General features: G+C 40.8%; 1 protein-coding gene across 1 annotated transcript in view; it reads left to right on the plus strand.

The window, feature by feature from the left end:
• Positions 1–1,608: 1,608 nt before the first annotated feature.
• The window catches only part of LOC139570700 (DNA nucleotidylexotransferase), a 153,299-nt gene continuing 140,324 nt past the window's right edge, over positions 1,609–14,583 (plus strand). Inside the window, exons 1-2 of the mRNA XM_071392823.1 lie at positions 1,609–1,815; positions 6,055–6,229. Coding sequence (XP_071248924.1) covers positions 1,622–1,815; positions 6,055–6,229 — 369 coding nt within the window. The 5' untranslated portion in view covers positions 1,609–1,621. The remainder of the gene's footprint in view (positions 1,816–6,054; positions 6,230–14,583) is intronic.

Raw genomic sequence — 14,583 nt, forward strand, 5'->3', positions numbered from 1 at the left:
AACTTCGTTATGATGTTTCTAACACCTATACCGAATTAAATTACAGACGGACATATCTAAGGCCGATAACTGAGCGTTTCAAAATGCTATCCTGGGGTCTTGCGTTGCGTAATGGCGGAAGTCGAAAAGGGAGCGCACCTCGTTCCTTGCCCTTTTATAAGCTCTGACAAATACGTAGAAACACCATTCCACTTCTCATTGGTTACTGACATCCAGGGGAAGGCGGGTGCAGTTCATTTCGATCCATAGGGCACACACAGAGTTTTAAACTGATCCGAGATCAGAGCCTAGTTTTCAGACCTTCGCATGTCCTGTCATGGTTTTCGCTGTAGAAAGAGTTCTGGTTCACCCACAGACATAATTCAAACGGTTTTAGAAACTAGAGATTGTTTTCTATCCAATAGTAATAATAATATGCATATTGTACGAGCAAGAATTGAGTATGAGGCAGTTTAATTTGGAGACGATATTTTCCAAAGTGGAAACAGCACCCCCTGTATTGAGAAAAGGTTAACCGTGCCACCAACCTCCTGTCGTCTAAAGTTTTCCCAGGTGAGGCAGGCATGCGTGGGAGGGGCAACTGCGAATGTGCAATTCACCGACTGAGCAAGCGAACACGGCCATTGTTTGCTACAAAGAGTGATTTCTGGAATGTATTTATTCCGCCAAATGTTTCTATTGGACAAATTCAGGTAGGTCCCTCCTCGTTTCGTTCCATTTGCTTCCATTTAAGAAACGTTTTGTAACAGAATCGGCAGAATGAATACACCCCAGGCCTCTTTCCTCCGTTTCTCACACTCTTTTGTTGGAAAAATAGACATTGAATAGTTCAGAGCCATCCATTGCCATTAGACCAAAAAGATTTCTCTTGGATTATGGATATTTACTTGGAATTGCCTTGGGATGAACTTTTTGACTTTTTTTATATCCTTGGACAGGGACTTGTACATCCATTCAAAGACTCAAGCTACAAAATCATCTCAGTCCATTCTAGTGTCTTATCTGAGGAGTTGAGAAACATCTCAAAATAATACTTATGCTTTAATGACCTAATAATGTTTCAAAACTTACCACCATATGCACACCCCCCAATTTGGACAAAATAGTCCTAATCATTGACCCCTGGAAAAAGGTTTTGCTCTAACCTACAGTCCAGAATCATTCCGATTAATAATAATCTAAATAAAATAAAAATTTGGGCCCAGTTTCATTGGTATTGTTAACATGGCTTTGCTTTTCCTCATTAGATTCTATGCAGATACATTTTCAATCCATTCTATGTGGATTCACGAAGTCCCTCTAATAGGCCTTCGATAAGTTATTTATGGTTTTTTCCCCTTTGTCATTTTTTGATTGCGGCAGTTGATCTCTGCCTAATAAAATCCAAATCATAAACACCTGTTGCTTTGCCAGAGGCTTCCTGTCTGTCAGCCCCTCACAGACCTCATTCCAACTGCCAGTTTATCCTTGTGTTGACAAATAAGAGACCAATAACTGTGGCATCACCAAAACAAGCATTTTCCTAGAGGCAAGAGGTGTGAGGCACACAAGACAGACCTTTGAGAAAGCAAAACGAGTTTCAAGTTTAAGTGCTCCACTTTCTGAAGCTCATCCCAAAGAGATGAACCATGCTGGCATGCTAGCGCGTGTGAAAAAGAGGAAGAGGCCAGTTGAGGCTGGTGCTCAGGGTCAGGTAGAGGTCAAGTTCAAGGAGGTGACGCTGTATCTGGTGGAGAGGAAGATGGGCAGCAGTAGAAGGAACTTTCTGACCAGCCTGGCCAGGTCAAAAGGCTTTAGGGTGGAAGATGTCCTCAGGTAGGCCAACCAGCACACTGTAATTCTCAAGTCAAATAGATTTTTTTGGTTTCCTTGTTTAACGGTCAAATGAAGGTATCGATCGTGTGGTTGGCCCAACATGGTTGGCCCTATGTGATGTTTTTCCATAACCTCCTGGTCATAATGTTGTTGCTCTATGTCTGATTGTTTGAAGTTTCTTGGTTCCAAGTAATGACATTGTGTATTAAGAAGGAATCGCCCACCAGCCACCACACAATAGCCTGTATAACAGAGCAGGGTTGTTCCACCTCAAAAAGCACAATAAAGACACCATTTTGACACCCACTATATCAGATTGTTCTGAAATTGTTTCTGTTGTTAGAAACAGATAAGATTAGCGTTCCTGCAACATTATTTTGTTGAAATATAATTAAATCTTTAAGAAATTAACTCAATTGATTGCACCCAATTGGCTATTTTAATTTCTAGGACTCATATAATATTGAATAAATATATTACCTAACATCCGATTTGGACCAAACAATGAGTTAAACATGAGGAATCCCAAAAAATGGTCAAAAGCCACTAACAGACCCACCACAACCCACACCAATCACGTATTCCACATTATTTTGTTACAGCCTGAACTGCATAATTCGTTTTACAGGCAGAAAATGATCCCACCTTGTCTACCATATTTTGTTATGTCGACATTAGGAAAGTTTACCGACCAACTTGCTGTTTCCGTCAGGCCTGTGGTGAAAATGTTGTACTCACATTCAAATGTTGGATGGAAACGTCATTTGTGTTAGAAAAAAATTGGTCCAAATCGGATGTTAGGTACTATAATTATTAAATATTACAGTGCATTCGGAAAGTATTCAGACCCTTTGGCTTTTTCCACATTTTGTTACGTTACAGCTTTATTCAAAAATTTATTAAAAAAAAAAATAATCCTCATCAATCTACACACAACAACCCATAACGACAAAGCAAAAACAGTAAAAAAAATTCTTTTTTTATTCAACATAAAAAAACATAAATACCTTATTTACATAGGTATTCAGACCCTTTGCTTTAAGACTCGAAATTGAGCTCATGTTTCTACAACTTGGTTGTAAATTAAATTGATTGGACATGATTTGGAAAGACACACACCTGTCTGTATAAGGTCCCACAGTTGACCGTGCAAAACCAAGCCGTGAGGTCGAAGGAATTTTCCGTAGAGCTCTGAGACAGGATTGGGTCGAGGAACAGATCTGGGGAAGGGTACCAAAACATTTCTGCAGCATTGAAGGTCCCCAAAAACACAGTGGCCTCCATCATTCTTAAATGGAAGAAGTTTGGAACTGCCAAGACTCTTCCTAGAACTGTCCGCCCGGCCAAACTGAGCAATCGGGGGAGAAGGGCCTTGGTCAGGGAAGTGACCAAGAATCCGGTGGTCACTCTGACAGAGCTCTAGAGTTCCTTTGTGGAGATGGGAGAACCTTCCAGAAGGACAACTATCTCTGTAGCACTCAACCAATCAGGCCTTAATAGTAGAGTGGCCAGACGGAAGCCACTCCTCAGTAAAAGGCACATGATTGCCCAATTGGAGTTTGCCTAAAGGACTCTCAGACCATGAGAGACAAGAGACCAAGATTGAACTCTTTGGCCTGAATGCCAAGTGTCACGTCTGGAGGAAACCTGACACCATCTCTACGGTGAAGCATAGTGGTGGCAGCATCATGCTTGGGGATCTTTTTCAGCGGCATTGAACTATTCAATGTCTATTTTTCCAACAAAAATCAATTAGCTTAATTTCTCAGAGATCAAATTATATTTCAACAAAATAATGCTTCCGGGAATGCTCAACTTATCTCTTCCTGACTACAGAAACGATTTCAGAAAAATCTGAGATGGTGGGTGTCATGGCTTGCTGAATTGACATGGAGCCAGCAGCCAGCCACAGGTTCATTTAATGATCCACTGTGCCATAGCTGGGTGGCAGCGGTAGCTAGCGATACTGAGCTGATCAAGCTCAGCCAGGCAGATAGAGCTGTATAGGTCTGCCTGAGGGGCACCAGTGGGAGTATGCGAACTGGGAGGCTGTAGAACAGAGCTGCTGCCAGCTCCGCATCGCACCAGGCTGGGGATGATGGCAGCATTCCCAGAAACACAGCTTGAGCGCCTCTACGGTTACACTTGGCTTGATACAATTGTTTGAAACCAACCACAGGAAATAGGCCGTGTGCGCCTCGAACTGACATTCTGCCTAGCAGACAGTTTGATATCAGCTGCAGTTTTGATAACACCTCCCTAACACAGCCTTACACAAACAAGATATTCTCTTGAACGTTATACACACACACACACACACACACACACACACACACACACACACACACACACACACACACACACACACACACACACACACACACACACACACACACACGCACACAAGCACACATACATTGTCTGGTGCGGGTGAATGCTGTTTGTGAGGTGGATGAGAGGCACAAACCCTCATTTATAATTGATCAAGTGTGTTCTGATCAGTTTAACCACTCATATAAATCCACCATTCTAATTTCAACTCTGAAACGCAAATACAAAACACCTTAAGCATTATCAAGTTTTCTGAATTGTGAGTATATCGTGGGAGTTTTGAGTGACGAGCTAGTTTGCGATTTTGGCTTTAGCCGCTGTGAAATTAATGGCATGTCGATAATTCTGTTATCGACACACACCTTCCGTAATCTTGATCTTGGATCTCCTAGTGGGATGCAGTAGGATGCAGTGTACACTCCAGTTAGCACAGCTCTCCCTATCTGAACCCCATTGACTTTAGCCTGTCCTTGCTCACTGCGCTGGAGCTCAGGGTCCCACTGTTCCTGGGAACTCCAATCTGGTGCAGCAGGGCATGCTTGCTCATTTGCATATCTATCTGCCGTGCCATTTTACATTCACTGCTGGTCGCAAGTCAGAGAAATATCAGGATTTTGGCCTAGATTATAGGGGCTGTGTTTCTGTATAGAGGGCAGTGAATAAAAGAGCAGTGAGGGAATGAGAGAGAGCACTCAGTTATTTATCCTTGAGAGAGCACTCTATTTTATTTATCCACCACGGCTAAATTCAGGACCTACATATCAATTTAAGCACAGGGTTGAATATCTACATCAGTCCACACTCGATTGTGACATTTTGAAAGACTTCCTGTTTTTTTGTTAGAATCAACAGATGGCGATTAATCTGAAGGACACTTTATTTTTCCTTTTTCTAAGAGGATGGGTTTTACCACTTCTTTGTCTGTAAATAAACATATTCAGTACACCACAATAACCTCCAAAGTTGATGTTGGCAGTGTGTAGAATATTTTTTTTTCAGTTTGGTGATAATATAGTCATATTCACACCTGCGCAAAGACATTGAATGTGATTATATGCTCTATCCACTCATACTGTTTGTGTTATCTTTGATGAGCCTCACTCTGTAGCTGTTATTGTGGGGGAGCCTCTCTAAACCTGGTCTCAGCGGCAGGCCAACCAACCAACCAGTACACAGAGCAGTCAGACAGAGCATAAGTTTCACTGCTGATTTGGCCAATTAGGCCTTTGCCTCTCTCCTGAAGTGACGCTCTGTTAGGCTGTTGGGATGTCCTGGGAGGGCCGTAAGGAGCCGTTCCGCTGTTTTACCTCAGCTAGCCGTAAGGAGCCGTTCCGCTGTTTTACCTCAGCTAGCCGTAAGGAGCCGTTCCGCTGTTTTACCTCAGCTAGGAGACAGGAGGAGAAGAAGGAGCATGGGGAGGATAATCATGCACGGACAGGTGCTCTGATTGGCTCATTGGTATGGTAGTTACACACTGGTGGAACAGAGAGAGTTTCCGGCTGGGAGAAAACCAGACACGTCTGTTGTGAGGATCCCTATGGAGCTGTGGGATACTCTAGGTCAGGGATGGGCAACTTTGAATGGAGTGGGTGCCATAAAAAAATCTGAACTCACCATGAGAGGCCGAAATTGCACCTCAAGTTTTCTACTATTCTAACTCGCAACATTAAGTTTCCCATTCCTGCTGTAGGTGAATGCATATCTTTATGGATCTCAATTGTGAATGCATATCTCGCCTGGCTTGCCGGTCCTGACGTTTTCCTTAGTCCTCAGCTCTCTGTAGCCACTGGACGACTCCTCCGCTAGCGATGTGTAGTCCCCACTTGTAACCACATCATAAGGCATTATACCTGCCGGCTTTATGTAAAGTTTTGACCTGTGACCCCCTTCTTCCTGTTCCTTGTGCAGTGATGATGTCACTCACGTGGTGGCGGAGGACAATCAGGCTGAGGTTTTGTGGGCGTGGCTGATGGGACATGGTCTGAGGGATGTCTCCAGACTGGCTGTGCTGGACATCTCCTGGTTCACGGACAGCATGAGGGAGGCGAGACCTGTCAGAGTGGAGACCAGGCACCGTATTCAGGTGAGGGAACCTGTGGTCAGTGTATGTGGGTATTTACCGCTGTGTGTGTGTGTTTGTGTGTGTGTGTGTGTGTGTGTGTGTGTGTTGTGTTACACACAAATCCCCAAAATACAAATAAAGGAATTAAGAAATATCAGGACGAGCAATGTCAGAGTCCGGAAAATAAATATATATGTATATGATGGTGTGTATAGACATTATGGACAGCATATGAATAGAAAAATGTGTACATCAGTAGTTGTGTAGGGTGAGCCTTGACTAGAATACAGTATATACATATGAAATGGGTAAAAGAGTAAACATTATTAAAGTGATCAGTGTTCAATGACTATGTACATTGGGCAGCAGTCTCTAAGGTGCAGGGTTGAGTACCGGGTGGTAGCCGGCTAGTAACAGTGACTAAAGTTCAGGGCAGGGTACTGGGTGGAGGCCGGTTAGTGGTGACTATTTAACAGTCTGTAACGTCTGTCGTCGGAAGGAGTGGACCAAAGCGCAGCGTGAAAAGTGTTCATGATTTTATTTATTATCAAAAAACACTCGAACAAAGTAACAAAACAAAAGCGAACAGTTCTGTCAGGTAACAGAGACTAAATAGAAAATAACTACCCAGAAAACACAGGTGGGAAAAAGGCTGCCTAAGTATGATTCCCGATCAGAGACAACGATAGACAGCTGCCTCTGATTGGGAACCACACTCGGCCAAAAACAAAGAAATAGAAAACATAGGAAGAAAGAAACCAGAATGCCCACCCTAGTCACACCCTGGCCTAACCAAAATAGAGAATAAAAGCCTCTCCATGGCCAGGGCGTGACACAGTCTGATGGCCTGGAGAAGTGTATGTGTGTAGCGAGTGTGTATGTGTGTGTGTGCAAGAGAGAATATTTTAGAAAACAAAGGAAATACAATATAGATACTGTTATACTGATACAGTATTTTGTAGTTCTGAAAAACACAGACAGAGGGTGAGTTGAATTAATTTGTCTGAGGTGTCACACACAATATAGGCCTCTCTCCCCACTGAAACCATTTGCTAGCAGATGGGCATCTTGGTGGGGTTGTTTGTAATACTGTAGTATTTGATTAAAGATGCACTGACAAACTTTTGTATATTTTCAGCCAGTAGTTTTGAAAGTGGTGCTCATGAGCAAAAAGTGGTCCCCGTTTTTTGTGTACTAGTCATCCATTTAGCAAGATATGTTATGTCCTGCAAAATATATACATGTATATATAATTTCATATAATTTATACAATATGTTGCGAATTTGTTATTCTTAATATCCTGGAGTGCACCTGCAGAATATTACAACATGTCTGTGTGATTGGTGCATTGGAGTGTTGACATCCATTTTAGCTATGTTGATGGGTTCAAGTCTATATCACGGCCTCTTGGCCCATGGTCTTACACTACCGGTCAAAAGTTTTAGAACACCTACTCATTCAAGGGTTTTTCTTTATTTTCTTTACTATTTTCTACATTGTAGAATAATAGTGAAGACATCAATACTATGAAATAACACATATGGAATCATGTAGTAAGCAAAAAAGTGTTAAACAAATCAAAATATATTTTATATTTGAGATTCTTGAAATAGCCACCCTTTGCCTTGATGACTGCTTTACACACTCTTGGCATTCTCTCAACCAGCTTCACCTGGAATGCTTTTCCAACGGTCTTGAAGGAGTTCCGACATATGCTGAGCACTAGCTTCTTTTCCTTCACTCTGCGGTCCAACTAATCCCAAACCATCTCAATTTGGTTGAGGTCGGGGGATTGTGGAGGCCAGGTCATCTGATGCAGCACTCCATCACTCTCCTTCTTGGTAAAATAGCCCTTACACAGCCTGGAGGTGTGTTGGGCCAATGTCCTGTTGAAAAACAAATGATAGTCCCACTATGCGCAATCCAAACAGGATGACATATCGCTGCAGAATGCTGTGGTAGCCATGCTTGTTAGGTGTGCCTTGAATTCTAAATAAATCACAGACAGTGTCACCAGCAGCTTTGCTATAACACCTCCTCCTCCATGCTTTACGGTGGAAAACACATATGCAGAGATCATATGCTCACCCCTACCGCATCTCACAATGACACGGCGGTTGGAACCAAAAATCTCAAATTTGGACTCCAGGCTAAAGGCCACATTTCAACCGGTCGAATGTCCATTGCTCGTGTTTCTTGGCCCAAGCAAGTCTCTTCTTCTTATTGGTGTCCTTTAGTGGTGGTTTCTTTGCGACCATGAAGGCCTGATTCACACAGTCTCCTCTGAACAGTTGATGTAGAGATGTGTCTGTTACTTGAACTCTATGAATCATTTATTTGGGCTGCAATTTCTGAGGCTTCTAAGTCTAATAAACTTATCCTCTGCAGCAGAGGTAACTCTGGGTCTTCCATTCCTGTGGTGGTCCATGTGAGACAGCTTCATCATACTGCTTGATTGTTGTTGTGATTGCACTTGAAGAAACTTTCAAAGTTCTTGAAATGTTCCATATTGACTGACCTCCATGTCTTAATAAAATAATGATGGACTGTCGTTTCTCTTTGATTATTTTAGCTGTTCTTGCCATAATATGGACTTGGTCTTTTAGCCCTATTTGGTGTCTTCTGTATACCCCCCTACCTTGTCACAACACAACTGATTGGCTCAAACGCAAGAAGAAGGAGAGAAATTCCACAAATTATCTTTTAAGAAGGCACACCTGTTAATTTAAATGCATTCCAGGTGACTACCTCATGAAGCTGGTTGAGAGAATGCCAAGAGTGTGAAAAGCTGTCATCAAGGCAAAGGGTGGCTATTTGAAGAATCTCAAATATAAAATATATTTTGATTTGTTTAATACTTTTGGTTACTACATGATTCCATATGTGTTATTTCATAGTTTTGATGGGTTCACTATTACTCTACAATTTATATATTTTTAAATGAAGAAAAACCTTGAATGAGTAGGTGTTCTAAAACTTTTGACCGGTAGTGTACGTCAGATAGTCCCAGCCGGTATTAAATAGAACGTCGCAGTCCCACCTGCCTGTGGGGAAAACAACCTGAGTTTACCTATGTTACCCCATTGCCTCACAGCAAAATCTTGACCTTTTTCAAATGCAATTTTCTTGTCTGCTTGTTTTAGTCAATTAAAAACAACATTTAAGTAAAGCACAACATGTCTAAAGATTACTTTTCAACATTGCTTGCTCCCGAGCATTCTGACTACTTAGAAAAACATAATATTGTATGGCTTACCTCATGCCCCTTTTAATGACAGTGCTAGTGAGTGCTAGCTAGCTACCAAGACCAAAAACACAAACAATCGGACTATACAGCTACAAGTAGTGAGTGGAGTTACAAACGGACTATACTAAACAAGTTAAATGTCTTACCTGTGATTAAATGTTTTCCACACATAGCTACGTGTAGTCTACTTGGACACTGGGTCCCCACATTTCCTGCTCTCCCACAATAAATAGCTTGAAGCCACCAGGCTCTTCTCGCAGGCTGTATTTCTCTATGTGGGAGCATTACAAACCACAGGTCAAGATTCTTGACCTGGATACGTGTACATTGAACAACACAGCAGCTTTTTGGCACGTTTTGTTATTTCTGTATACCAAAAAATGTTCGACGAAGTTAGCTCTTTTACAATGTGGGGACAATGTTTTCCCAATTTGTGGGCGCGGTCAAGGGGATTTCCTTCTTATTAGTGAATATCGTCTCGGAGTATAGCGCAGACATGTTTTATGTTTTGTTGCTAAGAGCCAGTGTTAATTTAAAACCAGTTTTACCCATTCTATTCCATTGCCATGGCAATTCTAAATGAAAATAATACATTACGTTTGGTTGGAACTCAGTTTTGGGGCAACAACCCCAAGACTAGGCGTGCGACTTGTTTCTGCTATCTGAGATTATACGTTTATCAAAAATGGACGTCCACATTCAGCAAATTGTCCAGTATTTCCCATTAAAGGGACAGGGACACTATCTTCCTGGTGTGGAGGTCTCCTCCACACAGAATATCACCTCAACCCCACCAAGCCCACTTTCTCAGGCATCCTCTGCTACAGGGAGGCAAGGTAGCCTGAGCTCACAGTAAGTGCCACCCTACTACAGTATCTACACTGTTAAAACCTATTCTGTAATCAGGTTTCCATACATTCTTTTTATGCGGGTAAAGTACATATCAGATAAAACATTTCATGACAGGCCTGATAGAAACAGCAAGTTTGTCGGCACACTTTCCAAATGTCGACAAAACAAAATATGCTAGACAAGGTGGGATCTTTTTTGTGTCAGCAAAATGATTTATGCTAGAAATGGAGGTGGAAACGCTTTTATGTGCAAAGATTGATATAATAACCATCATATTGAAGTAAACTTGGTAGTGTGAATTAGTCCATGAAAGAATGATGTTTGAGAAGGAGAGACAGATAGTGTGTTCAAGGTTGCATTTTACTGAGTCAATTTTCTCAACGACATTTGCAATAATACTAATTACCCTGTAGTAATGGATTAGTCGGTATGTCACTGGTGACGCTCAATAAAGGAGTAATAAAATCCTTATCTAAAGTTAATATATTTAATGCTAACAGATTTTAAGGGGGGGCTTTATTGTGTAGGTTGTGTGTGTGTGTGTTTGTGTGTATGTACGTGTTTGTGTGTGCATGTACGTGTTTGTGTTTGCACATTGGTGTGTGTGTGTGTGTCAAAGAGAGGAATTTAACACTTAACTTTCTCTAGCCTCCACTCACATTTCGACATTTCAGTTTGCTTGACAGCGGCAGAAGGATCCCCCATATTGCTCTCGCATGTCAAATAGACCCATCAGCGTAACATCAGGACTCGGAGCTCACTCCTAACCAAAACACCGATTTGTTTCTCCTGGAAGGCACTGTGGAGGCATCTGCAACAGAATAAAGAAATATACTGCCTGGTTCTTCTCTTCTTCCTACCATAACTGGGTACACATGTGATTCGAAATCATTTCAAATACTTTAGCTGGGCTGGATTGAGCTTGCCTGGCGTAATGAAACCAATAGAAAGACCCAAATGTGCAAACCCAGTCCATCTGACACTCCAGACAAGCTAAAGCAAATAAAGTATTTGAAATATTTCAAATAGTGTTTGAACCCAGTTCCACTTCCCATCAACCTCATCACAAAAGGGTTCGCAAGCCTGCCTTTCTGACAACATTATGCAAAGATATGACGAGTGTGTGCCAAAGTTATGCAACAACGGATATGAAAATGTCTATTTCCCATTCCTGCACAGCCATTCGTGCTATTCCATATGAAATGCTCAAATCTGGCCCATCAATAGATTTCTGGTGGCTATGTCATTAAGCAGCTGAGCTAATGATGCAATGTTAACATTTATCGACCTGTCTCCTAAGGTAACCACAAGCCTCTTTTACTGCTTATCCCGTGATGTATCCCTATTCTAAATTGAACAAGGCAATACACCATGGCATTTACGTGTGCCACGCTTCCAATAGAGAGTTATAAATCTATTTAAGAGCCTTGTGTAGAGAGACAATATTCTCAGAGCTGGCTTTGCTAGCACTTTTGCCACAGGGTCTTCCTAATAAAATAAAAACATTATGCATTTTACAACCATACATATTTCACCCTGTACTCTGCACACTGTGTCTGAGGGGAATTTTACCTATTAAAAATCTATTGAAATGTAATATTTCCATTAGTATATACCAGTAGGGAAACATACACTGAGTGTAGAAAACATGAGGAACATCTTCCTAATATTGAGTTGCACCCCTTTTGCCCTTAGAACAGCCTCAATTCCTTGGGGCATGGACTCTACGTCGAAAGCGGGATACTGGCCCATGTGGACTCCAATGCTTCCCAAAGTTGTGTCAAGTTGGCTGGATGTCCTTTGATGGTGGACCTTTCTTGATACACACGAGAATCTGTGAATGTGTGCCATTCACCCTCTGAATGGCGCACATACACAATCCATGTCTCAATTGTCTCAAGGTTTAAAAATCCTTTAACCTGTCTCCTCCTGTTCATCTACACCGATTGAAGTGGATTTAACAAGTGACATCAATAAGGGATCATAGCTTTCACCTGGATTCACCTGGTCAGTCTATGTCATGGAAAGAGCAGAGCAATGTTTTGTACACTCCCTAATTGTATTTACTGATATCAATAACTTTAATTTTTATATCAAAGTATTTATCAATATTCAAAAATATATATTTTTATATAAAAAATTATATGATAATGACCTTCATGGGGCGGGATTACATTTGCATGCTCTTACATACGGTCGCTAGTGAAAGTCTACACACACCTTGCACAGTTTTCTCATTTAGTACATTTTAGTACATTTCCTATAGAACTACACAACTTACTCATCTTTTTCAAAGTGAAAGTCAAATTATATTTAATAAAATAAAAAAATAAAAAATAAAAGTATGTCTTCACACCTCAGAGTTAATTGGTGGAATCACCTTTGGCAGCCATTACAACTGTGAACATTTTTGAATAAGATTCTACTAACCTTGCACAACTCTTAGGGCAACATATCCATTGTTTTTGTCAAAATTACTCAAGCTAAGTAAATTTGGTTACGATCATTGATGGACAACAATATTCAATACTTGTCACTGATTGTCAATCAGATTTAGATCAGGACTGAAACGACTAGACCATTGAGGAATTCTCAACACCTTTTGAATTTGTGTAATTGTTCCTCTAAAAAATCTCAGTGTTAGGTTTTCTGAAGACTATGGCAGGTTTTCCTCTAAGTTTTTGTTGTTGTCGATTTGCCTCATGATTTGTGAACAATTTCTCTGTTCTTCACATTGGAGTCCTGCTGCAGGCTTTGTGTGTGTCTGACCAATCAGATTCAAGGAAAGTGCAGGTCTCTGAAGGTGCGCTCTCCACTTTTCCTCTAGTATTTATTTAGCAAGCGTGATGAAACATCACTCCAGGCACCTAAACATTAGTGATCTGACATGCTGTATTGCATGGAAATTATACTTTTTTTCATTCTGATCAACTGTAGGCTACTAACAACAGCAGCTGCATAGTCTAGCCTGCTATGCACCCTGTCCCTCTGGCCAAGGTAAACGAAGCGATAACGTTGTGTAGGCCTAGTTATAGGCCATTTGTTTGTGAGAAAATGTGGAGGGGATCAAATTAGGTTTATTTTCAAACTTGGGCTGACTAGGCTATCTAGACTTTTTCAATCCAGAATTATTGACTGGAATTAATCAATAAGCACAATAGCTGACATAGACTATGTGTTGACTTTGATTTAGGCCTACAGTTGCATAAGGCAGGACTACACGATGCAAACCTGCATAAAGCAAGCTCAGCCCTGTAAGTTTTCATGGAATTCAGGGGAGAGGGATTTGTGACAAACCTTTAATTACAACTAGTCTTTTTTTACTGAGGATTTTTTTTTAGACCTGTTGTAAACCAAGGTTTACAGAACCCATCTGCTGCTTTCTTATGTGGTTTAACTAAGGGAAAGCAGTGGTGAAATACAGAATTGGAAGATGTGAGAAAAGTCTGGTAATAAACATTTCCCCATGAAATATCAACATCTTTAAAGTGCTCACAATTACTTTTGTTAAAGATTCTGCCTTTAATCATTCCCATATGTTCATTTCCAGCTGGCGAAGATACGTGGAACATTGGGAAATGCTCAGAAATGTCAGTATAAAGGGTACCTGTACTAGCCACATTATTCAATGAATATGCACAAATATTATCAATAAAAGTGCAGATGAACTGATCAGTCCTGTGGGTTTATAGATGAGGGGATACAGATAGCTGGAGTATAAAGTATTCAAAAAGCCAGGTGTCATTGAGTGGTTCATCACTTTTTAAATACGTTTATGTTGTAATCACCCAATAGAAAACCCATTTTATCTTCATTATTCATCAATTCCAAAGTTGATGCAAGGATATCAATGAAACTACCACTAAACGATTTACCAGAGAGAATTTCTATGAAAAGAGATTTATCATCAATGTTATCAGATGTAAGTGCGAGGTTCTCTTTTACGAAGAATTGAAAACGTTTCTGAACAAAAATGGACACTCCTCCTCCTACTCTTGAGGTTCTACAGTGGTGAACAGCATTATAAGGAGATGTGATAAAACCATGGTTGTCTCTTCAGTTAACCATGTTTCTGAAAGGGCAGCAAAGGAAAATGAATGATTGAGAGAAGACAGATAATGAACAAGGTGGTCACGATTTTTAAGAATACTGCGAACGTTCAAATGGAAGTTAGAAAATAAGCTTGTCTTGGAATTAGATAAACTGCTATACAGGTTGTGAAATTGCTTAGAATTATAGTAAACACAAGTGATAGAATAATTTCTGGTACATTTC

Source organism: Salvelinus alpinus, chromosome 3, assembly GCF_045679555.1.
Source record: "Salvelinus alpinus chromosome 3, SLU_Salpinus.1, whole genome shotgun sequence".
Taxonomy (NCBI): Eukaryota; Metazoa; Chordata; class Actinopteri; order Salmoniformes; family Salmonidae; genus Salvelinus; species Salvelinus alpinus.